General features: G+C 41.4%; 2 protein-coding genes across 7 annotated transcripts in view; both read right to left on the minus strand.

Annotated features, from left to right (window-relative positions):
* The window catches only part of LOC109896100 (serine/threonine-protein phosphatase 2B catalytic subunit gamma isoform), a 43,287-nt gene extending 39,862 nt beyond the window's left edge, over window positions 1–3,425 (minus strand). For 4 of the 6 annotated variants that reach the window (XM_031829764.1, XM_020490340.2, XM_020490341.2 and 1 more), the window contains exon 1: window positions 2,732–3,410. In XM_031829764.1, coding sequence (XP_031685624.1) covers window positions 2,732–2,801 — 70 coding nt within the window. In that variant the 5' untranslated portion in view covers window positions 2,802–3,410. Of the gene's footprint in view, window positions 1–2,731 lie in introns of all 6 variants that reach the window. The other 2 variants (XM_020490342.2, XM_020490343.2) reach the window with 2 other exon arrangements.
* Window positions 3,426–5,577: 2,152 nt separating this feature from the next.
* LOC109896099 (vacuolar protein sorting-associated protein 37B-like) lies at window positions 5,578–26,304 on the minus strand. Its single transcript, XM_020490337.2, has 4 exons — window positions 26,039–26,304; window positions 13,829–14,000; window positions 8,958–9,040; window positions 5,578–8,616 (listed from the first exon to the last, which is right to left on the minus strand). Exons 1-4 carry the CDS (start codon window positions 26,141–26,143, stop codon window positions 8,140–8,142), a joined length of 837 nt encoding a protein of 278 aa, XP_020345926.2. The 5' UTR covers window positions 26,144–26,304; the 3' UTR covers window positions 5,578–8,139.
* Between the last annotated feature and the right edge of the window lie 62 nt (window positions 26,305–26,366).

The raw sequence follows: 26,366 nt of genomic DNA on the forward strand, positions 1-26,366 counted from the left end.
AGAATTCTAAGATGTCAAATCAATTATATCCAGCTCAGGGTTCCAGCTATGCATTTGGTTTGCTAACTAAGTGGTTAGATGTCAAGATCAAGTTTCTTGGTTAGATCAGAGACAATCAATCCCCTCCTGGATCAAAATCACTGTTGCCCAAATTGTTAAATACATATTTTGTATTTGGGGGGGGAAGGGGGGTATAGCACCCCTACTGTGCACTTCCGGTAATACCATATACCCTGGTATGGTACAGAAACTGTATGACAGTACGAAAATCTGGACACCACCCAACTCTAACAGTACACGTAAATTCATCTTTCCTTCAGATTTACTAATTTGCATGGATGTTCAATAGCCTCTGCTTCATAACAAACAAGTCTTGAATCTAATGAAGTAGGCCTACATCTTACCCAAACAAACAATATTTATTTCATTCTCAGTGTTTCCCCTAGGATTTTTTAATATTATTTTTTCCCAGCCGCAGCGGCAGTTGTGGGGGATGGGATCTTCCTGTGGAATACCAATACATCTACAAGACCAACAAAAAAATAATTGTGGCAGCAATGATTTAGCAGCCGCGGTGCACTGCTGCTAAATGCATATAGTGGAAACACTGAATTCTGATAAACTTGTTTCAGATTTGGTCTGTCTATTGTAGTCTGTCTATTATATAATCAAATACTCACAAAAGGGGGTAATGGCACACTGAATGATTAGGCTACAGAGTCAGGGCAGTGGATGTGGCACAGGGCGCTGTGGGAAGGTCCCTCCCATTCAAATTGCCCTAATCACTGAATGATTAGGCTACAGAATCAGGGCAGTGGATGTGGCACAGGGTGCTATGGGAAGGTCCCTCCCATTCAAATTTCCCTAATCACTGAATGCCTTTACTTTACCAAATGAATTAATTACACAGAGTTGTGGTCATCTCTGGCACTTAGTCAGTGACATCACATACTCTGCACTGCACAGGACCCAACTGGGCCGCTCCCATTCAGACAGGAACACCTGCCAAGGCTACACTCAGTTTTTAATTACCATACCAAATGATTGATTTGAGGCTCCCCATAAATCACATGAATGAAGTGGAGTGTGAAATATGAACTCACCAATAAAGAAGGAATTATGAATATCTCCTCTTTTCCATCTGGGCTACAATTGTGGTACAAGTAGAACACTTGCACAGCATCCCATCTCTTCAATAATGTAGGCTATCCAAAGTGTCAGTTTCATATCTAGCAGTGAGTGAGAGCAATCGTGTGGATAGTACCACTAGCAGAGGAGTAGCAGTATCATCCTACTCACCAAGTCTCTCCTGAGCCTTGGTACAGTTAAACTGCCAGGTTGGGACCCCCACTGCTTCTGGCTGGCTGTATGAACAAACCAACTTTTCTTCCACTCTTCCTCCCGCTACTCTCTCACACCCTGTGGTAGCTAGACCATGTTGTACACGTCACTGGGGAGATTCTTTCCTCAATTAACTCACCCTCCCTACTGGCAGACATGCGTACAAATTGCAATCCCCTGACAGGGCATTCCCTTGCTGCAGGCCCAGCACTCTCCCCCCAAAAGGGTCGGTAGCACTGGGTTGATAGAGGGGGTCTCCCCGGGAGCTGGCTCGGGTTCGGCTGAAGAGACCGGTTCAGGCCAGGCTGTGCTAACGAGGTTCTGCCTGCCCAGGGAGCCACAACAGCAGAGTGCAGGAATCCCCATTGCCAGCCTAATCACAGCAATAGCAAACCTCTCACGGCACACACTCACTCACGCTTGTGTGACACACTGCACACAGTCACTCAATTCCTCATGATGAGAACTTACAGGCCTATCTAGACCGCCCCACTGAAACCTGCCTAATGATGACACCCTGCATCACGTTCCTTGACAACAGACAGTCAGTAGACATGGGAGAAGGTGTCTGTCTGCAACCACAAAGCTATGTCCAGGTGATTTAAAGTAGTTTCTTAAACCTTGGGTCAGGACCCAAAGTGGGCCCTGTGAATGTGAGAGGTGGGTCATGAGTGATGAGAATACATTTATAATCACACACCATTTATTATTAATTTGGGTCGTTGGAAAACAATTTAGGTCACAGGACCACGGTCAATTTCACATTTTGGGTGTCAATCTGAGAAAGTTTAAATAACCCTGATTTAGAGCCAACTTCAAAGGGGCCCCCTGAGTCCAGTTCACAGCCAAGCTTCATGGCAGGGCTGCTATAAACCCGGTCCTAACAATTACCACCACAAGTGTAAACCCATCACAGAGATATTGGTGACTGTCACAAAAAAAACAAGCATTTTGGTTTTTTAGATTAGGCTGTCTACACCCCTGGTTATACACATTAGAAAACACATTTGAGTAGCTAGTTAGCTAGACAACCATTTTTAACAAACTCCATTTTTTTGATTGCGAATAACATGAATTGTCTCTCTGTCCATTCTGTATATGTCGTGCCTGTTGACTACCTAGCTATAGCTGTTGAGTGAGCCATGCTAAATATATATAGCTAGTTACAAACTGTGTGTCCTAACGAAATGTAACGTTAACATTATGACAGAACTAGCTAGCCAAACTACCTAACTTCTGCAGCCAAGCAGATACAATTTCTTCGTTCAATATAGTTTACTAGCATGCTGTTCTTGCAGTTTCTTGTGGTCTAACGTTAGCTAGCCAACCGTCTAACCCATGGACTGTTAAATTGAAGTCTAACTAGCTAGCTCCTGCAAAGTCAACTCACCTTTTACGAGCCGCTCAGTTGTAGATTGTTTTTCTCCGGCTTTCTCCTTGTCTTTGTCTTTCCCAGACATGATTGTTTCGCCTTGCCTCAAGATTCAGGACCAAGCTCGATGACCTAGCTAGCTAGCCTCTAGCACTAGCTAGCTGCTTACACGGTTTTGACGTTATGTTGAGACTGGCTTTATTTCCGACAACACTGATTTAATTAGCTACAGTAGTTAGCTAGCTATGCTCGATTGCTAACGAGCTAGCTAGCTAGTCCGTGTCAAAATGTCACAAACTGAAGTGGACCATCAAAACCGGGACTGCTTGTTCCGCGTATCAAAATTATTTAATATTTCGTAGAAAATCCGATTTTCCACTTTTTTAAGAGTTTAAGAGCAAACTAGCTAACTAACTGTTAGCTGGCTAACTAACGTTAAATGTCTATCAGATTGACAAATCACTAGCTATCAAGCCATTTGAATGCTAACGTAATTCAGACATCTCATCAAATGGCTTGGATTACTTAGATTAGCTACTCATTCATAGAATCTATCGCCTTCAAACCTGCGTTTCCTCGTGGTTATAGAACCCTGTCCCAGGTATAACTAGCGTTCTGATCATGACCCAACGGATTAAACTCGAGCTAATCTGACAGCCCACACAGACAGGGCGCGTTCGAGCAGACCATTTTTGTCAAATCGGTGCGCCTTCTTCTTCTTTAAATTTGTGTTGGCTGATCGCAATCGAGAAATGCATACACTGACACCTACTGTACTGGCGTGTGATACCGGTCACGACCTCCCTATTAATTAATTGATTTTGTCTGGCCGTGTTTCCACCTACTGTTCGGGAGTATGAATTCATTACACTTTGTGACACAAAAAGGGAAGGGGAAAAGGACAAACAAAAGGGAGGAAAATTGCCCTACCAACTAACCCCTACACCCATTAAAACCTCGCCACTACTTTGCCCTATCTGATCCTAAACCAGGCTGGCATCCTGGGAGTAGTGGTGTAAAAAGTACCCAATTGTCATACATGAGTAACAGATACCTTAGTAGAAAATGATTCAAGTAAACATCACACAGTAAAAGTCTACTTAAGTCTAAAAGTAGTTGGCTTTAAATATACTTAAATATCAAAAGTAAATGTAATTGCTAAAATATACTTGAGTTTCAAAAGTAAAAGTATGAAGCATTTCGCATTCCTTATATTAAGCAAACCAGATGGCACAATTTTCATGTTTTTGTAAAATTAACAGATAGCCAAGGGCACACTCCAACACTCAGACATAATTTACAAATTAAGCATTTGTGTTTAGTGAGTCTGGCAGACCAGGGATGTTCTCTTAATAAGTGTGTGAATTGAACCATTTTCATGTCCTGCTAAGCATTCAAAATGTAAAGAGGACTTTTGGGTGTCAGGGAAAATGTATGGAGTAAAAAGTACATTTTCTTTAGGAATGTAGTTTAGTAAAAGTTGTCAAAAATATAAATAGTAAAATACAGATACCCCAAAAAGAGAACTTAAGTAGTACTTCAAAGTATTTTGACGTAAGTACTTTACACCACTGTAAACAAGTATATTTTCAGAACGAAAAATAACATTATTAACCGGTTCTCAAGATTTTAAAATAACAGTTCTGTTCCAGAACACTAGAGATGACTTTCGTTGCTGTTGCCATTCCTCCAAAAATGTGTTTTTTTGTTCTGTACCCTGACCCGGTCATGATGTAGCTATGATAACGTAATGCATACATCTGCACGTCACTTGGGTGCATTCAAAATCTACAATGTTTTGGCTGTATCAGAAAGGGTTTAACACTGGAGAGAATTTGCCAAAGCTAAATTAGTTTCATCATAAATGAGAAGTCGACAATGAATTCAAAGCAGTGTAGATAGTTCCTAAGTCGAGTGTCCGGTTTCATTTACACTGATTGTTAAAACATTTTTTTATTGAATGCACACCTATTGGACACACCTACCAGGCAGCCAACCTGTCATATCATTATCCATACACTTCAGATTTCTGTTTAGATTAGGAAAAGTCTGAATATGTTCATTTTTAGACCATAGCTAAATATTCTCCCAGAGATATCATACAGACACACACACAGAGAATCTTAATTACATGCTCTGTGCTTCCGTCTCATTCTCAAAACCCATTGGCTTTCTCATCCAGAGGTCCCACCTCTCTGACCTCCTCCAATGGGTTTTGAGAAGGAATCGAGAGAGGACGTGAGAGGATGCAATTGTCCAAGGAACATCATATAGTAATTATACTTCATGGCAATGTCAGTAAATAAACACTAGATGGCAGTCTTGTTTCAATATACCCCACAGCTTGAGTTTACCATCAAGAGTAGCTATTGTATTGTAATTAGGATTCATAAAAAAAAAAACATAATTTAACTCCAATGTTCATTATAAAATTTAACATAATCAAGATGTGACAATGTATACATCTTCACAGCGAAATATATTAACAGTGAGACAGTAGGTAAGCGTGGATATGTTCCTAATGGTACCCTATTTCCTACATAGTGCACTACTTGTAAACAGAGCCTTATGGGTCCTGGTCAAATTTAGAGCCCTATAAAAAGGAATAGGACTGAGGCCTAGGCCGTAGAGGGAGATCAACTCCATTGACAGTTCATTCCAAGCTCAGATGTCATTGTTAACCTCACATTTTGGAATATAACCTTTCTAAGTATTCTGAATTAAGTTGAAATGGCCAACTGTACCAGCTCTACTCCCTAACAACCTACATTAAACTTACAGATCAAGCTTTGTGATTTGGTGTGATGACACTCAAGAGACAACAAATACATTTAAAATAAAATAAAAACACGATTGATTCACCATCCTTAAAAATAGTTTTATAATTCTACCAACCACCTCTACAATCTTAAAATCTAAAAGACCTACAACATTACATTGCATAACATAGCAAACAATGTATGAAAATGAGTACTACAAATGTCTATTTTAAAGCAGCCCAAACAGCTGAATTATGCCAGTTACAGACAAACAGCTAACTACAGCAGAGGAAATCAATGATTAATTTCAGAGTTTAACAGTTTAAGTTTGAAATGCAAGTTCATCAAACCAAATGGGTATATAATAAATCACAAGCAAACTTATTGCTCCGATTGTGGACCATTTATCAAAAATATGCATTTGTTTGTTACTAGACAGTCCCATTGTATTGGTGAAACATAGATATGCATAAGAACAGAAATAGTGGTCACATACCTCAGGGCAAGCAAACCACCTTCTATTGATGGTATAAAGAAGCTGTACAAGTACCACACAAGCATTAGGTACAGTCCCCGAAGACATACCTCTCTAGCACAAATTCAGAAGCAAACTGAAGCGGTGGCACCAGCCCCATAGCACCAGTTAGGAGAGTTGAATCCTGACAGGCAGACAGACTCAAGCCTTTCTTGCCCCCAGGCATGCATAACCATCACATTAGTTGGAGAACTGAACTGGGGCACAGCCAAGGGGAAGTAAAACATTGATGGTAGGGTTAGCAAAGGGCTAGGAACATACTATACATGTACGTTCTTAGGCTAGGGGGATCCAGAGCAGCAGAGCAGTCAAGCATGGTCAGTGTTCACAGATCGAGTATAGAGCAGTAGGATTCTCCATAATCAGTCCAGTGTAGGCACTCAGTGGCTCTTTAACAATGCACAACTGCAGCATTTAGGACAAGGTAACCAACCACTGTTTTAGGATGTGACTCCTTCAGGATAAGTATTTGTAATAAAAATGGTGCAAGAGACATTTTAGATGGGTACTAAATTATGTTTGATCCAGACTCCATTTCCTGAATATGGTGTCTGGTGTGAAGAAACAATAGGCTACCAACGTTAAAATGTGCACACTTCAAACTACTGCCATATGGGTATAAACCTAACAAATGGATATGCAGGAAGGTATGAAAATAGTACTTTTACACAACGGTTACTCTATAAACAACTTCAGAGACATTGAGATGACATGGAATCTTTGGTGTTCAGTCAATATGATCCGAATCGAATCTTTAGAGCCCAACACAAACATTGTCTACATACAGAGGGTGCTACTGCTCACACAACTGTGGATGACTGGCTCAGTTATATGCTTGATTTTACGTGAACTATATGGTTATATCACAGATTAAGATATATAGACTAAATCTTGTTTCAACAGCAATGACTTAAAACATCAAGAATGATAAGCTTTAGAACATGTACCCAAGTAAAATCAAGATAAAAAGTTAATTCAATGATGAAAGGAGTGATGAAGGATAAGACAAAAAAAGGTAAAAGGCAAACAATTGTCTCAACTTTCGAGCATAAAATATGCTTATTAGATAAGTGACTAAAATATAGTTAGGGAAAATGTATATGGCCATGGACAGATCCTTCAGTAGGCCAGAGCAAGAGGCCCAGGTTTCAGTGTGTTTGTGACAAGAGCCCCACCCACCCTTATCAGTGCATGTTTGCACATATCTGCCCTGAGCGACAGAGACCAACTGACCTCCCTATTGGATTGAGCATGCGATCCATGCAATCCTTTGACAAATCCCTGTGCTGGAAAAGAGATGCACCCACCTCACAATTTCTGTAAAAATGTCTGTCCACTCCTTCCTGGCAAAAATAAGCATCCAGCAAGATATTAGTACTCTAAATATATATTAATTAATTTAAGAAGAAGTCTCAACATTTCTAAGTACCCTATGGAAATAAGTCAGTAAGTCAGAATATAATGGATACAGGTTTGTGCAGATATACCTGGGAAATAAGTTTTAAAAACAGCACAGTATGGTCTCTGTTCGTTTTGCATATGGTTTGCCAATATCTTCCGTGAACAGTCTCTCGTAACGCAACATAAAAACAACCAATTCAAATGACACAGTAGCTCAGATGAGAAACAGCGATGAACGGCTATAGTCCCCCTTCCCTTTAGATACCTCAGACGAGGCACCGTCAGGAGAAAAGGGAGGACTGAGGACATTACTGAGGGGCATGGACTGTCTGACTGGGATAAAGTGGTGAAAACCTAGGGCTCATTTAACTGGGGTGATGGCCAGTCCAGGCTACTGAGGCCAGTGAACCATACATGGACATTTATTTCACTTTAGACTACATCTAAAGCCCTGTCGCTGAGGGATTTAGCTTTGCAGACATAGGCAGACTGGTAGGTCAAGTCCTTTCTGGGGTGTTGTAGCAATGAAGTTCTGATTCTGGTGAGAAGAGTGCAAATTCAATCCCGATGTTGTATAGATAGTTTTTTTCTTCTTCAGTTGGACGCCCAGACCAGCCTTGGCAAGTCAATCAACCCCCTTTGTGATACGTTGCCCGTATTCATAGTTCCAGCGAGGCTGCAGTGCAAGTCCACTGCATGTACTGTAATGCACCTGTACTGTGGCCCCTTCACTACTGAATCATGAAGCCAGACTGTGGAGCCATGCGAGGGGGAGGCCTCTGAGGCAGGGCAGGGGGGTACTGAGACACAAAAGGGTGCTGGTACCCAGGCTTGACACTGAGCAAAGGGTGGCCCGCCCTGGGGGGGATAGGGGGGTATGGGGTGGCAGGGTAGGAAAAGACAGCAGGCTGGGGGGCTACAGCTGGGGGTTGTTGGGCTGGAGGGGGAGGGGGGGCTCTCCTGGGCTGAGGCACTGGAAAGGGGTTGTGGTTGTTGGCCTCTGTGTAGAGGGGGGCTGGCCTGGCTGAGACCTCCTGAGGATGGGAGCAGGAGACTGGGACCCGAGGCAGCCGTCCACCCTTCAGCACCATCTCCTGCAGCTTGTCAATCTTCACCCTCCTCAGGTGGGCCAGCTTCCTGTTGCTCTGGTACGAGTCCATGAAGGCATCCAGGGTGACGTCCCCGTCCAAGAAGGAGTCCGCCATGTTCTGTTTAGAAAAGAGGGACGGTTTAAAAACATTCCAAGAAAGCAGTCTGGAGATTCCATGAAAACCTTTTATGGAAGAAAAAAAAATGGAATAATAAAGTATAAACAATGTGATGAATAGATGTGAGGATTCGAAAGTAACAAAACTAAAGAACAAACGCAAGGTGTTCCCCCAACTTGTAACTATCAGGACCATAAAGTCAGATTAATAAACCATAAATGGATAGGGCCTCTGGGCCACAGCGGAAATAAAAACAGGAATGGCAGGACAGTGTTTAAACTGATGCCGCAGGACACATTAGGCCATCCTTTGACAGAGAGAGGTGCTGTAATGCTGCTTACCTCTGTCTCCTCTTCAATCTTGGCTCCCTCTGCCTGCAATAGAGCAAGAAATGTGTCCAATGAACTGTTCCCAGAGCTGTGGTCTGTGAACAGAAGAGAAAAAATAAACAAACAGTTACAATTTTGTTTTCGAATGTAGCTAGAATTCATCATGTCACAGTGACAACACTGGAAATATGTGGTCTGAACAGAGGAGAACGGAAAGGACAAGACAAAAGTTGACATTTTGTTTCACGACAGCAATTAGAATTAATCTCAAATAGTCGCCTCATAGTCACACGACTGTTGAAAAAACTGCTGAAAATAATGAGTTGGCCTCAATAACATGAGACAGAGTCACATGATGACTGCTACAGAAGTATAAGGGAGTATTCAACCAGTGAGCAGGGAACACACACACAGCGCTCCATATCCAGCCATCACTCATTCTCTACAACAACCTCTGACACCAAAACCAAGGCCTCATTACGAGTTGTCAGGATAGAACCACTCTGAGCAAAGAGACTGACTGTCTTTCATAATGAGTGGTGAACTGAAATTGATTGGGGCCTGCGTCTGTAAATGCACCCTACTCCATAAACAGTGCACTACTTTTGCCCAGAGCCCTTTGTGAGTATGGGGTGCTATTTGGGCCAGTCAGAGAGTCTCCAAGGAAGCTGAACGAGAGGCCAGCCTGGTTCCTGTGTTGAGTCAGTCTGCTGACTGAAAGACAATACCAGCTGGAGCTGCTGGAATTACATGCACGACCTGACACCAAAGCAACCAGATCACACAGCAAAACTCTAGGTTTATGATCCCTAACCACTAGTGTGGTGCCAATGCCAACTCACCCACATTTCACCAACACTGGACAAATCACACCTTACAGAAAGACATAACTCATGTAGCCTAGAAGACGAGAGCATGAGTGGTTGGAAAAATTTGTATGCATTATTTTTTTTAATCATATCTGTTATTACAATGTTTGTGTAATAACAAAATAAGTATTGTAAAGTATTGTAATACGTGTGTAAACCCATTTGACTTGTCAGAATAAGACAGATCTGAGCTATACATCAGGGAGCTCCAGCAAGAAAGACAGAGACAGATCGAAAAGGAAAGATCGAGAAAACACGGTAAAGCCTAGACAAAGGCCTGGCCCCCTCCACCTCCCTGCGCAGTGCAGTGCCAGATAAAACTGGCTTAATTTAACCAGCTTCCCCGGGCGTGATGCAAGGCGTTTCACAGCTGCCCCAGCCAACAGTGCACCCACTCACAGTGAATTACCACAATGACAGAGAGAACTACTGTCTGTCTAATATCACAGGAAAACAACATTTAAACAGAGAGGACAGGGAGGGGAAGTGGTCATCGGTCCAATTGACATGACTGAGATCATTTGATTTATTTGTGAACTAGACATGTTCCAAGTATAGTCTATTAGAACCAAATCCAAGCATACTGTAGGTGTGAGTTGCAGAGTGAAGGAGGATAGAAGCTCTTCCTCTGGCCCAGCCAAATGACTCTCTCATCACTCTAATGAGACAGACACACACAAGCATCAGCACTTCTCCACACAATGGAATGATTCTCCACCTCTGAAAGACCAGAGTGGAACACACACACAGTTTGGACCAGGGATCATGAGACTGCCATTTAGTAATGGATACAGACCAGCCTCAACTGACAGTGAAGGGGGAGTTTTTGGCCTCTCTTCCTCTCGCTCTTTCCCTCCCTCCCATGCTTTTTTTGCCCGCTGTTGTACTAAGGGGCAGGGGGGCACAGTCTGTCCTGCCACCCTTGTCCCCACTCACTGCCACCCTCGAGAATGTTCTGAAGCACCCCTGTTGCAGTTGCTATGGTGGAGGGAGTCACTGTATGCGAAGGAAACACACATGCCAAACAATACTGGGTTGATTCTGCCGTAAGACCATGCTTTTCATCTGGGTCACATGGCTGAGTTCAGTTGCTCCCAGCGCTATGGGCTGTCTCCCAAATGGCACCCTATCCACTATATAGCGCAAAAATAAGGTGCCTGTTTGGGACACAACCCTGCTCTGTCCTGCCCATGCAGATGCACTACGGCTGCTGCTTACAGCAAATCTACAACTAGGATAGCTAGCACACAGGGAAACCGGTATCCTACATTTGACAAAAGCCCTCTCGCCATCAACAAACAAATGGCAGGTGGCGAGGCCTTCCATGATAGAACAGCCACACAAGTAGAGCATGGGAATATAAGTCCAGGCATTGTCATCTCCCGTCTGGACTACTGCAACTTGCTGTTGGCTGGGCTCCCTGCTTGTGCCATCAAACCCCTGCAACCTTCCCAAGTTCTCTCATGTCACCCCGTACCTCCGCACACTCCACTGGCTTCCAGTCGAAGCTCGTATCCACTACAAGACCATGGTACTTGCCTACGGAACTGCCCCTCCCTACTCTCAGGCTCTGCTCAAACCCTACACTCCAACCTCCGGTCTGCCACCTCTGGTCCCTTGGCCCTTCCACCCTTATGGGGGGCAGCTTCCACTCAGCCCAATCCATGCTCTTCTCTGTCCTGGCACCTCAATGGTGGAACCAGCTTCCCCTTGAAGCTAGAACAGCAGAGTCCCTGCCCATCTTCCGAAAACATCTGAAACCCTACCTCTTCAAAGAGTATCTTAAATAATCCCACAGCACCCCCTTCACACCAAAAAAGAATGTGTATTTTGTGAACTAACACACACACACTTTAATTTCTAGCTCTGACTTTACTGATAGCTACTTTGAGGAAAAATGTACGTACTAGGACTGTGATATTTGGTTGACCCACCTAGCCATCTTAAGATGAATGCACTACGTTGCTCTGGATATGAGTGTCTGCTAAATTACTAAAATGTCAATGTAAAAGCACAATACCATCTACTGTGTACAAAAGGAGGCAGAGACAGAAAGCCTGTTCAGCTGCAGGGTAAATGGCAGCCTATGCATTGAGGAGGGCCAAATCACTGCTCTTGTGACGAGAGGAGAATACAAAGACAAACTAACTTTATCAGTGAGTGCTACATCCACCACAACAAAGACTGAAGTGAAATGTTGGCATGCTGTTTGGAGGGGGCTGCCTGGCAACCTTTGCGTCATACCAGGTCATAAGTATCAGCAGTCAATTTATTCAGTGGCGTAGGATGCACCTCCACAGGCCCCGCAAGACAGGGGGGATCCCCCAAAGCTCGGGGGCCCCCCAGATAGCATATGAACACGTCAAATGTAACACAAAATGTTAAGAATTACAGGAAATTCAACTTTAAAACTGCAACATTTTCTCTCAGCCTCATTGCAAAATATGTCGAATAGCATGAGATTAGGTATTAGAATTGCACATTTTTCTCTGTCCCATTTAAAAATGTGTAGAATTGCAATAAGTTAGCCATTTTCCTACAAAACTTGCCTGGACCTTAAAAATTAAATACAGAAATATTTAATTTGCATAAGTATTCACACCCCTTTACTATGACACTTCAAATTGAGATCAGGTGCATCCAATTTCCTTTGATCATCCTTGAGATGTCCCTACAACGTTGAGTCCACCTGTGGCCAATTCAATTGTTTGGACATGATTTAGAAAGAAACACCTGTCTAGATAAAGGTTCCACAGTTGAAACTACATGTCAGAGCAGAAACTATACCATGAAGTCCAGGGAAGTGTTCATCGACCTCCTAGATCAGGGATGGTCAACTTTGATGGTGGTGGGGGCCACAAAAAACAGAACTCCTCATGGAATCCGCAGTGGCTCATGGGTCTACGTACTCACATCCCCCAGAAGGACAACAGTCTCTAAGCACGTCACCAATCTGGGCTTTTTGGAATAGCCAGACGGAAGCATGACAGCACGATGGGGGTTTGCAAAAATGCACATGAAAGACAGAGCATAAGGCAAAATAATCTGTAGTCAACGAGACAAACATGTTACTATTTGGCCTGAATTGCAACACACTATGTCTGGAGAAAACCAGGCACAGCTCATCACCGGTCTACTGTGAAGCATGGTGGTGGCAGCATCATGCTATGCAGATGCTTTTCTGTGGCAGGGACTGGTATGGATCGAGGGCACATTGAATGGAGTCAAATACAGACAAATCCTTGAAGAGAACCTGCTTCAGAGTGCAAATGACCTTGGAATGTATATCTTCGCTGAGGAAAGACTTGAAGATTGCTGTTCACCGCTGCTCCTCATCTAACAAGGAGGAATGGGAGAAAATCCTCAAATCCAGATGTGCAAAGCTGATACAGTCATACACAAGACGACTCAAAGCTGTAATCGCCGCCAAAGGTGTGAATACTTATGTCAATGAGATATTCCTCTATTTCATTTTTTATACAATTGCAAAACATGTTTTGACTTTGTCATTATAGGCTATTGTGTCCCCCCCTCCCTCAATTCAATGCTGGATCCTGCTCAATACTGGCAGAGATGAGCTACTGCGGGAGGGAAAATTAAACTGGGTTAGGGCCACTATATGGGTCTTCTGATGGGAAAAGCTGGAGAAACTGGTCAGGTCTGTGTGTCATAATCCAATGGAAGAACAAACAAGAGGAAAATATTATGCAAACTCACAAACTACCCGCCATGACAGTAAATTACAATGTTCAAAAGCTCAAAGTGAGTTGACAATTTGGCAATCCGGGTAATAGCATTGAACTTCTTCAAACCGTCAAGCCATCACACAAACCATGTCAACCAAAATAAAAGTTGTTTATCATATCAACCTATTCATGTCAACAGTAATGCATTTCAAATTCAAATATATAAATTCAAACAGTAAGAAAGCCTCGTCTGAGCCAGAATGGCCAATAGGGCAGGAACCCTAGTCTTGTTTCTGTAGCGTCTATTACCTAGTTTAACATATATTACCTAGTTTGGATTTGTGAACCTGGTAGGCCTCGAAGCTCTCCTGTAGGGAGCTGTAGCACTTGGTGAGCTGGCTCTTCTGGTGATTCAGTCTGGGCTGCAGTTGAAGGTTCTGCTCTGCCAGGCTCCGGTTACTGGCCAGGATCATCTCCTTGGTCTGTTGCACCTCCTGCATCTACAACATACAAAGGATCACACAGACATTGAGTATGATTATATGAATACAATAATGCGATTATTGTGGATAGTCAGATAAATACAATAGATTAAACAGTTTGCAAGAAGAAAGATTTCCCTAATAATCCTGTTTACATGGACGTTAGAAAATCGGCAATCAAAATAAACATTCTACCATGTTATTTTTGGGAAGCATACTTGATTCTGAGTTCGGATATACAGTATAAAGTTTGTATGTGAAAACTACTTCTAAGTAAGCATATTCTGTTTTTCTGAACTACACTCAGATAAGGAGTGCTAGCACATGCGCTGATCAAATGCACCACTGGAACGCCGATTAAGATGTTTACATGTTACTGCAGCGCAATGGGTGTATTTTTTGTTGACAATTTCGATACCTTTTGGAAACAACACACATTTTATAAGGAGGATGGGATCCACCAGCATAATTTGGGATCCTGGATCCTTTCATAGCATTATAAGGCTGCATTGAGACAATGACTTATCAGTGACCCAAGCACAGCTCAGTTAGTCACTACCATTGTGTCGATGAGTTGTCATAACTACAGGGGCCTCCCGGGTGGCGCAGTGGTTAAGGGCTGCGCCACCAGAGACTCTGTGTTCGCACCCAGGCTCCGTCGTAACCGGCTGCGACCGGGAGGTCCGTGGGGTGAAGCACAATTGGCCTAGCGTCGTCCGGGTTAGGGAGGGTTTGGCCGGTAGGGAAATCCTTGTCTCATCGCGCACCAGCGACTCCTGTGGCGGGCCGCGCGCAGTGCGCGCTAACCAAGGTTGCCAGGTGCACGGTGTTTCCTCCGCTGGCTTCCGGGTTGGATGGCGCTGTGTTAAGAAGCAGTGCGGCATGGTTGGGTTGTGTATCGGAGGACGCATGACTTTCAACCTTCGTCTCTCCCGAGCCCGTATGGGAATTGTAGCGATGAGAGAAGATAGTAGCTACTAAACAATTGGATACCACAAAATTGGGGAGAAAAAGGGGTCAAATTTAAAAATATATAAACAAATAAAATAAATAATGCTACTACAAAGTACATTATACCAGGGGCGTTGGTAGACACAATATAAGTAACCTATTGTATGTTCCTCTAACTGCCCTGAATGCCTCTGCTGATCCTAAAGCTATTGTTTGCAGTAATCAGGTGCCAGAGTTATATTGTTAGCACTGAGGCAGTGTATTCTAGTAGGAAGTTCACTGTGTGCAGCCCACCATGCAATAACAAAAATAACATGAGCATGTATACTTCTGCTAAGCTTCCCAGTAAAGCAATGCAAACAATCAAGCATCCCAGTAAAGAGCTAAAAATAACCCACATTAACATATGTAGGTTAAGAAACAAGATTCATGAAATTACTAACTTGGTAGTAACCGATAATATTCCAATTCCGACTATCTGAAACTAAAATAATACCTTCAACAATACAATAGTAGCAATACATGGTTATAAAACCTACAGAAAAGACAAATGCCAATGGAGGTGTTGATGTTTATATTCAGAACCACATTCCTGTAAAGCTTAGAGAGGATGTAATTTTAAATACTGTTGAAGTAATATGGCTACAGGTTCATCTGCCTCACCTAAAGCCCATTCTTGTGGGAAGCTGCTATAGACCACCAAGTGCTAGTCAGTATCTGGATAACGTGTGTGAAATGCTTGATATCAACAGAGGTATATTTTCTGGGTGAATTAAATACCGACTGGCTTTCATCAAGCTTCCCTCTCAAGAAAAAGCTTAAAACTGTAATCAGTGCCTGTAACATGGTTCAGGATATCAGTCAAGCTACCAGGATAGTAACAAACAGCACAGGATTTAAATCATCTAACGTGTATTGATCACATCTTTACGACTGCTGCAGAAATTAGCTTGAAAGCAATATCCAGATCCATCAGAAGTTGTTTTCACAATATAGTAGCCATATCTAGGAAAACTAAAGTTCCAAAAAGAATGGGCCTAATATAGTCACACAAGACATTTTTGCAGTGATTCCTATGTTGTTAATGTAAATAATTTGTTGGTCTGTGGTGTGTAATGAGGAGCAACCAGATGCTGCACTTGACATGTTTATGAAATGGCTAATACCAGTTACTAATAAGCATGCACCCATTAAGAAAATGACTAAAAACAGTTCAATCACAGTGGAATGGCAAATAAGTCTGGCAGCACAACAGATTGTCAAATGTAATGCAAATAGAGAAATCATGTGACTGAACTGAATAAAACAAAGAAGAAACTATACTATGAAACAACGACAAATTATATAAAAGAATGAGAGTAAAAAGTTCTGGAGCACCTAAATAAAACTTTGGCCAAAAAGGCAAACTCAGCTCCTTCATCACAAAACCCACTGATATCGCTAATTACTTTACTTTACTAATTTACTTTTTTTTTCATTGGCAAGATTAGCAAACATAGGCATGACATACAAGCAACAAACGCAGACACTACACATCCAAGTCTAACTGATGAAATGATGAAAGATAAGCATTGTAATTTAGAATTCCGTAAAGTGAGGGTAAAATTCTTTGTTGTTGTCTATCAACAATGAAAAGCAACCGGGGTCTGAAAACTTGGATGAAAAATTACTGAAGATAATAGAGGACGATATTGCCACACCTATTTGCCATATCTTCAAATTAAGCCTAATAGAAAGTGTGTGCACTCAGGCCTGGAGGGAAGCAAAAGTAATTCCGCTACCTAAGAATAATAAAGCCCCATTTACTGGCTCAAACAGCCAACCAATTAACCTTGTTGCCAACCCTTAGTAATAAAAATTGTGTTTGACCAAATACAATGCTATTTTACAGTAAAGAAACTGACAACAGTCTTTCAGCACACTTATAGGGAAGGACATTCAAGATGCACAGCACTTACACAAATGACTGATAATTGGCTGAGAGAAATTGATGATAAAAAGATTGTGGGGCTGTTTTGTTAGACTTCAGTGCAGCTTTTGACATTATCGATCATAGTTTGCTGCTGGGAAAACTTGTGTTATTGCTTTACACCCCCTGCTATACTGTTTTATTTTTATTTTACTAGGCAAGTCAGTTAAGAACAAATTCTTATTTTCAATGACAGCCTAGGAACAGTGGGTTAACTGCCTGTTCAGGGGCAGAACGACAGATTTGTACCTTGTCAGCTCGGGGATTTGAACTTGAAACCTTCCGATTACTAGTCCAATGCTCTAACCATTAGGCTACCCTGCCGCCCTGTGGATAAATAGTTACCTGTATAATAGAACAAAGGGGGTGTTCTTTAATAGAAGCCTCTCCAAACTAATCCAGGTTGAATAAGGAATTCCCCAGGGCAGCCATTTAGGCCCCTTACTTTTTCAATTTTTACTAAAGACATGCCACTGGTTTGAGTAAAGCCAGTGTGTCTATGTACAGTACCAGTCAAAAGTTTTGGACACACCTACTTATTTTTTTTTACATTGTAAAATAATAGTGAACACATCAAAACTATGAAATAACACATGGAAGCATGTAGTAATCAAAATAGTGCTAAACAAATCTAAATATATTTTATATTTGAGATTCTTCAAAGTAGCCACCCTTTGCATTGATGAGACCTTTGCAAACTCCTGGCATTCGCTCAACCAGCTTCATGAGGTAGTCACAATGGAATGCATTTCAATTAACAGGTGTGCCTTGTTATAAGTTAATTTGTAGAATTGCTTACCTTCTTAATATGTTTGAGCCAATCAGTTGTGTTGTGACATGGTAGGGGTGGTATACAGAAGATAGCCCTATTTGGTAAAAGACCAAGTTCATATTATTGATAGAAAATGCTCAAAATAGCAAAGACAAACAACAGTCCACCATTACTTCAAGACATGAAGGTCAGTCAACACGGAAAATGTCAAGAACTTTTCAAGTTTCTCCAAGTGCAGTCGCAAAAACCATTAAGCGCTATGAGGAAACTGGCTCTCATGAGGACCGCCACAGGAAAGGAAGACCCACAGCTACCTCTGCTGCAGAGGATAAGTTCATTAGAGTTAACTGCACCTTAGATTGCAGTCCAAATAAATGCTTCACAGATTTCAAGTAACAGACATCAACATGATCCCAAGAATGGTGAGCAACTGTTCAAAGGAGAATGCGTAAATCAGGCATTCTTGGTCGAATTGTTGCAAAGAAACTACTACTAAAGGACACCAATAAGAAGAAGAGACTTTGGCCAAGAAACACGAGCAATGGACATTAGACTGGTGGAAATCTGTCCTTTGGTCTGATGAGTCCAAATGTGAGATTTCTGGTTCCAACCGCCGTGTCTTTATGAGACGCAGAGTAGGGGGAACGGATAATCGTCGCATCTGTGGTTCCCACCGTGAAGCATGGAGGAGGATGCGTTATGGTGCTTTGCTTGTGACACTATCGGTATTTAGAATTCAAGCTACACTCAAGCAGCATGGCTATCACAGCATTCTGTAGCGATACGCCATCCCATCTGGTTTGCACTTAGTGGGACTATCATTTGTTTTTCAACAGGACAATGACCCAAAACACACCTCCAGCCTGTGTAAGAGCTATTTGACCAAGGAGAGTGATGGAGTCCGGCATTAGATGACCTGGCCTCCACAATCACCCAACCTCAACCAAATTGAGATGGTTTGGGATGAGTTGGACCGCAGAGTGAAGGAAACGCAGCCAACAAGTGCTCAGCATATGTGGGACCTCCTTCAAGACTGTTGGAAAAGCATTTCTCATGAAGCTGTTTGAGAGAATGCCAAGAGTGTGCAAAGCTGGCATCAAGGCAAAGCGTGGCTACTTTGAAGAATCTCAAATATATTTTGATTTGTTTAACACTTTATTAGTTACTACACAATTCCATATTTGTTTTTTCATAGTTTTGTAGTCTTCACTATAATTCTACAATGTAGAAAAACCCTTGAATGAGAAAGTATGTCCCAACTTTGACTGGTACTGTATGTAGCAAAAAAAATTGCCCTCTGGGGCTTCCATTACCATAAATCTAACTAAATTTGTACAAACTGATAGCGAAATTACAGACGCTGTTAGCTAAATGCTAAGCGAAAACGAACATAACTAATTGCAATGACTCGAGTCATTTTACCACATGACTCGGGTCAGTCTCATCAAGCTACATGGACAGAAAAAGCAAGTAGCTTGGGCGTGAACAGCATCATGTGGCCCAGCTTTGAAAATGAATTAACTAGCCTAATAGGCAGTAGAACACTTCTTCCAAAACAAATGATCTTGTCATGGAATGACAGAAGCCAGCCAGCAGTGTGGACTTGGGCTGCGAGTGGATGGGTATGGATGGTGACAGAGAGAAAACAACATTTCAGACAAGGCCAGAGGCTAAGTGCATTCATAACCACTGTGCTTCACACACTGTACTGCCGTGACCTGACCAAACCATACAACCAACTAACTAACTTCTCAGAACCGTGTCTCAATAAGCCACTCCAACGCAGTGCACTGGAGAAAGAAAACAGCCTTAAATAGCATCCATGACTGCAAGCTTGTTCTGTCAAACCAACAAACAAAAAACTGTTTTGCAGGGGAAGGAAATAGTTAATGACTGGATCTCCACTTTCTCTGTACAGTGACAGAAGATGAGGAACAAATTTAACAGGAGAACACCAAAACGGTCACACCAGACAGACTGTGCTGCTCACCATATTCATTTTCTTCCTATTTAAGATGCCATATGACGTTATTATGCTGAAGGCAGAGGCGTTTCGCTGTATGGGGATTGAGTACAGTGGCCGTAACTGTATCAAGTGGCTCAGAGTAGGTAGGGGTGCTGATCTAGGATCAGTTCAGCCTTTTAGATCATAATTAATATGATTTTATGGACAGGGAACACCTAATCCTAGATCAACACTCCTACTCTGATGCTTGATAAACACACATACAGCCACAGAGCACAGAAGGCAAGAGGAAGCATCACACCCAAACAGAGGCTTTCATTTGGAGCCTCCTCTGGAGCTCAGTCAGGGCTCCAGACTGTGACCATCTAGTCACATTGCAAGTGCACGAAGCCATTGTAAATTTGTTAGTTTTTTTACATTTACTGTTAGTAGCCATGTATTAATCTAGCAGTAGGTGTTAACTTTAAGGCCAGAGGTGGTGTGGTATATGGCCACAATACCACAGATAAGGATGATGTATCAACAGCCCTTATCACTTTACAGAAATTCTCCCCGAACCCAAAAGTAGAGTTAGTTCTAAATAAAAATGTTATGCTCTAAAAAGTGTCAAAAAACATAATCTAAACACAATATAAAGCCATCTATTAACTCACTGTAATCTAAAATATCAATAGTATATGGTTATGAATACTCCTTCCTTTAATGAAGGTTGAGTTTCAGTGATATCATCAAGGCCCTTTTTCAGCCTATTAGCAGTCAGTTGCCAATAATGTGATTGGTCTCCAATTGTCCAAGTAAAGAGAGTCCTTCTTTAGTTTGTGCATAAAAACGAATAGTCCCCGTCTCAAAGAAGGAGGTAAGATAGGATTAGCAATACACTCTTTGTAGACTGAAAGCAAGAACCTTCTAATATCAGGCCAAAAATGTCAATAGACATGATACAAGCAGTTCTGTGGCTATGAATAATGGAACATCCCCTCGTTTCTCTATTGCTAGAGGAATTAGGCAGGGTTGTCCAATCTCCACTCTTTTATTTATTGTAGCCAACAATTTACTGAGAATTGAAAAGGGATCAGTATCTAACAAATCTGAGAATTTAAAAGGGATCCATATTTTTGGTAAAGATATAAATATCAGTCAATTTGCAGATGATATTGCCCTTTTACTCCCTTGGCTATTGACAGAATCAAGAAATGTTCTATGGCCTCTGGGTTGACTCAACCTTAACAAATGTGATATCATGCCAATTCACTGCTGTGACAAGTCAACATTGCCTCCCTACCTGTTAAAAACAAAATTAAATATTAACGATTTTTTATCACAAAAAAAAAATGTTTCAGGGAATCTTTCAACATTGATAGTATAATTCATTCCATGAGAGATTCTTTAAGTCAGTGGCTGCAACATGATGACTCAAAATTGAGTTGTGTTCTTTGTGCAAGACTGAATACTTTACACAAGTCAATTCCTTTTTCTTTCTTCTAACAACATCAAAAAAGGAAATTGTTAGATTTATTTAGAGGAATAAAACACATATTTGGAAATCAAAATTTGTGAAAAAGACTATCATGGATGTTTACTTCCTATTGATTTTGAGTGGGTACTTTTAGGATTAAATGGTTGAAATTGTCTGTTTAATCCTACCTCTGTGGTATCATAGTGGTATCATATCCCTAAAAGTCTTTAAAAAAACTTGGTGGACTTGAATTCCTAATTAAATGTGATTTTGACCCATGAAAATTACCTGTGAAGTTTTACCAGCAAATTACATTTTTCTAGAAAGAGATTAAAATTGACAGGAAATTCATTTTCAAAGGACTTTGGTTTGACAAGGGTATTCATTTTATCATTACAGTTACGATCTAGCTAATATGTTTTGAGTTTCCACTTCCTCATATGGTGAATTACCAAATTGAATTAGGCCTATATACAGTGGGGCAAGCCTGGTGCAGTTCTACAATTTTGTTTCTGGTGTTATTTGACAGCTCTTTGGTCTTGGCCATAGTGGAGTTTGGAGTGTGACTGTTTGAGGTTGTGGACAGGTGTCTTTTATACTGATAACAAGTTCAAACAGGTGCCATTAATACAGGTAACGAGCGGAGGACAGAGGAGCCTCTTAAAGAAGAAGTTACAGGTCTGTGAGAGGAAGAAATCTTGCTTGTTTGTAGGTGACCAAATACTTATTTTCTACCATAATTTGCAAATAAATTCATTTTTAAAAAATCATACAATGTGATTTTCAGGAATTTTTTTCTCATTTTGTCTGTCATAGTTGAAGTGTACCTATGATGAAAATTACAGGCCTCTCTCATCTTTAAGTGGGAGAACTTGCACAATTGGTGGCTGACTAAATAAATTTTCATAGAGAACCAAGGAATTCCTTCCACCTCGCAGAACTTGAGGTATGAACAAATTTCATGTTCCGGAGAAAGTATAAAAGATCGGTGAAGAATCCAGCTACGAACTGGTCCGTTTGTTACAACTTGGGGAAGCTCATGGGAGACGGTGTGGCCACATTACCATAACGCTGTTTATATAATAGCCTCATATGAGGTTTACATCTAATTGTTGTATAAGATGAATGAGTTAGTATGATACTGTTTACACTATTTTACAATGTGATTTTGGACTGTTTAATGAAGGAAAACTTAAAAAGGGAATTGGAGTTAACTAAATCAGAGGACCGCCCCTGAGCCCACTTAGGGTCAGGCGTCCTGGGACAGCCCCTTTCTGCAATTCCGAATAAAACCCAACTTTGAGAAATTATCACCAGACCATGTTTTTCTCCATTAGGAGGGGACAAAGGTTGTAGACCATTGCTGAATCTTTTAACCATACCACGTGGTTAAACTCTTACGATTATCGATACCGACAGAATAAGAACAAGTCTTTGATATGAATTACTAGTCTGCAGCTAGGAATTCGGTATCATTGAACGCGAAGAACAACAACCGCCAAAAACATCCATTCTATAACAAATGAATGAATGTGACTCTGAACTATCCCCTCTAAACAAGACAGAGACAACAAAACTCTCCAACAGAAACAAACTTTTCACCAGCGATCAAGACGACACGTAAATATAGCGTAAATATATATATTGATTGCAATTGTTCCCGAATGAGTGAGTGTTCATGTACAAAGGATTAGCATTTCAATTGTTAGAATTATCACTCTCTAGTGACTTTAGTCGACCCCCACTTCCCTTTTGTCTAACAAGCCACCATGCCGGTTTAGCCCACTAGGGCACATTCTCCTATCATTTCTTGGAACCATATTTACTGTTTGTTTATGCATTTCTGTGAATGACTTAGTAATAAATAAATGATTTAAGACAATTGACGTATGGATGACTCATAGTGAAGACTGGTTTCGTGGAGATAACCAACCATTTACGACATTTGGAATGAGACTAACGTGAGGTAAAGTAAATAATTCATTAAGTCGAAGACTAATTGATCAAATAAAATATCTGAAAAGTTATTTCCTTGTTGCCCCGACTTCCTAGTTAATTACCATTACGTGATTAATCAGTTGATCGCATAATACTAATTAGAGAATCTTTGATAAAAAAACTGTAAGTCAATTTAATGATCGTAAAGACACGACACTGGTATAGGTCTAGTTACATATCACAGTCTCTTATTCACTGACTGATACTGGCTTACACCTGTGATTATGTTATTTTACTTCTGCAGGTCTCTTTAACTACAATCACATCAAAATGGTGACAATGTGGCCCTTCTCTACAGCTCTACTGAGAAAGAGGCTTTGCCTACTGAGACACTGATCATGGAAGGAATTCACATAGAGAGGCTGAATGACTGTACACAATCAGCTTAAACTCAAATTCACTTAACATGTGAAATGTACAAATTCTAAGTTAATCATAAGATACACCATGTGGTGATAGACAACTAGGTCACCCAGCACCCTGGCATCCAGATCCTCCCTGTAACATTTGTTCAAAGGGAACTTTCCTTGCTTTATATGCTATTCTTAGCTGGATGTGTTGTGGGTTGAAAATAGTGTGCAGTTTCTGCTGCCTGATCAAACCAAGGCCAGTCTGGCAGCTATAGTCCCCGTCTGTCCCTGACTAACATGCGCGCGCACACACACACACACACACACACACACACACACACACACACTATTAGAGAGCGCAGTAAAATAATAATCCACAGAGTTAACTTAGAACAGTAGGTTTATATCTACTGGTAGGGCACAAGTTAGTCTACACCGGTTGTTTACAAAGCATGTGACAAATATAATTTTATGTCAATGTGTATGAAAATGTATGCACTCACTACTGTAAGTCTCTCTGGATAAGAGTGTTTGCTAAATTGTTCAAATGTAAATGTTGATTGATGTCTGGCTGCCAGACAAATATAAAACAATCAGTGTGTAGCCTATGATACAAAACCAAGGTAAACCAAACAGAGGAGACTCGTTTAGATTCAGACTGAGATTATTTTTCAACTCAAATAACAAGAACAGACCAAATTTAAATGTAACCCCATTTGCACACAATTACTGGGCCGGCGAGGGCGTTTCCAAATGTGTTAGCTACCCGGAAGTGTACACATGTCTATACTTACGGGTATGCATACAATGAATTATCATTCCTGGAGCAGTACACAGTGTACTTACTTACTGTACCTGCTCAGATTACATTCACATGTTCAGAGCTGTGACAGCCATCAGCTTCACCTTTGTCCCCTTACAATATACACGCACACACATCATATGATAAAGGTGCAGAACTTCCCAACTTACTCAATGAGGTGTGTCCTGAGTTAGTCAGAACTGCCTTTTCCAGTCATTAGGAGCACTTCTCACTTATCTCACTGTGTACCAAATGGCACCCTATTCCCTACATAGAGCAGCACTACTTTTGACCAGGTCCCTGGTCAAAAGAGGTACAGGGAATAGGGTGTCATTTGGTACACAGACTATGACTAATTCCCTCCACTGACAGGTCAATACACAACCCTCTGTAACCTGTAATGACATAGCTGAAGGTCCATGGTTGGTAACCTACAGCATTAGCTCTGTGATATATATCCCTATCGGCATTCGACTCCATTGCCACAAACTGTTGCTGCATCATACGGAGTAAAAGGAAACCATGGTCAGCTAGAAACAGATAGAGGGAGTAATAGAAAAGGAACTTGGACTATAAAAAGCTGATCTCTGATGATAGCACATTGAGACAAGTAAATCAATTTTTGCTGGTTTCATTGTTTATTTTACAATGTCAGTTAAAGACCTTACAGATTACAAAGGCCTAGATCCATCTGTAGGAAAGGAGGATTCTATGGAATTCATGTCTAGGAACCAAGTAAGTTCACCCTCACATACAGTGGGACAGCTAGGTTATTGTTTTTTGTGTGATACTAGAAGTCCTGACAAAGGAGGACTCTGAAAACTTAAGCAATCATCAGTATTAAGCCGTGGAGTGGTTTACAGTCAATATAATCTAACAATGTACTGAAAGTTATTCTGTTTAGTTGAGCAGAATGCCATGGCACAGTTTGCAACTAAGTCCATTCAGCAGCTGACAACGCCATGCTTGTTGTCATCAGTGTCCTTACAAACGGCCAATTGTGGTCATATGCATTTATTTACTAACAAACTGGGTTCAGGGCAGGGTTCCCTTGGGCTAAAAAGGATGCTGGTTATACAAGTGAAAATGTTATATTTTTTAGATCGGGCGCAAGACCATGACTTCGAGGCATTGCACCAATTTAAGCAGAAATAAGTGTGAATACCTGCCCTATTGGGTCTTGCAATTGACGTTTCCCAAACAGATCCTTTCTGACCAGCTGAACTGTATGTCATGTCATTTCTGCAGCTTGGCAACATAGCGTACAGTATTTTGCTTTGTCACTCACCAACCACAATACCGGACTCCCTCCCCAGAGAGGAAGTACGTATTTTTTACTATTTTGATCAATATGAATCTACTACCAAGACAAATATGGGAAGGATTCTGCCCATTTTAACTACAACAGTGTTGTCATATTTCTTGTACTGTCAATCACTGCGAGTGTTTTCACTTGTTACGCTGTAAAATGGCAAACTGCAACAGTGCTTCGATTCTACGAAACGTCTCGAGTTCCAGGAAGGTTACTTCGAGTAAGAAAGCAACGTTCTAAAAAGGTCGTAAAAGAGCGTAACACACCTGACATCGAAATAAGCTACTCTACCTCCCCGCACATAAGAGGTAAAATATAAATATATATTGGGAGGTATGCCATTGTTCCGCAAATTCTTAACTTTCCCTGGAGGCTTCGTTGCCTACCCTACAAGCTGGCGAAAGCTAAACAAAGGGATTGACATTGAAACAATGCAGCAGAAAACCCAAGCGATATAGTAATATTGTTATAGTGGCTTACCTCTTCCATTTCTTGGACAATGCTGTTGAGTTTGTCATCATCTTCAAGCAATTCGTTGAGCTGTGTCATCGAGTACGAACTAAACTTGTTCCCAAAACCAGACATTTCTGTCACAGCTGTGTTCCTCTCTTTGCCTCGCGGATCCTTTCGGTGAAGGGCCTTCACTTCACCAAGTTTACGCGATCCGGAGAATAAACAACAGCATCAAGATAGGTGACTGGCTGAAGATACAAAAAAAGAAGCTAGAGTATCACCGGAAGCTGTGGGTCTCTACGACAGGATTGGTGGGGATTTGACATCATACCAAAGACAGTACATTACAGAACGT

This window comes from Oncorhynchus kisutch, linkage group LG8, assembly GCF_002021735.2.
Source record: "Oncorhynchus kisutch isolate 150728-3 linkage group LG8, Okis_V2, whole genome shotgun sequence".
Lineage (NCBI taxonomy): Eukaryota > Metazoa > Chordata > Actinopteri > Salmoniformes > Salmonidae > Oncorhynchus > Oncorhynchus kisutch.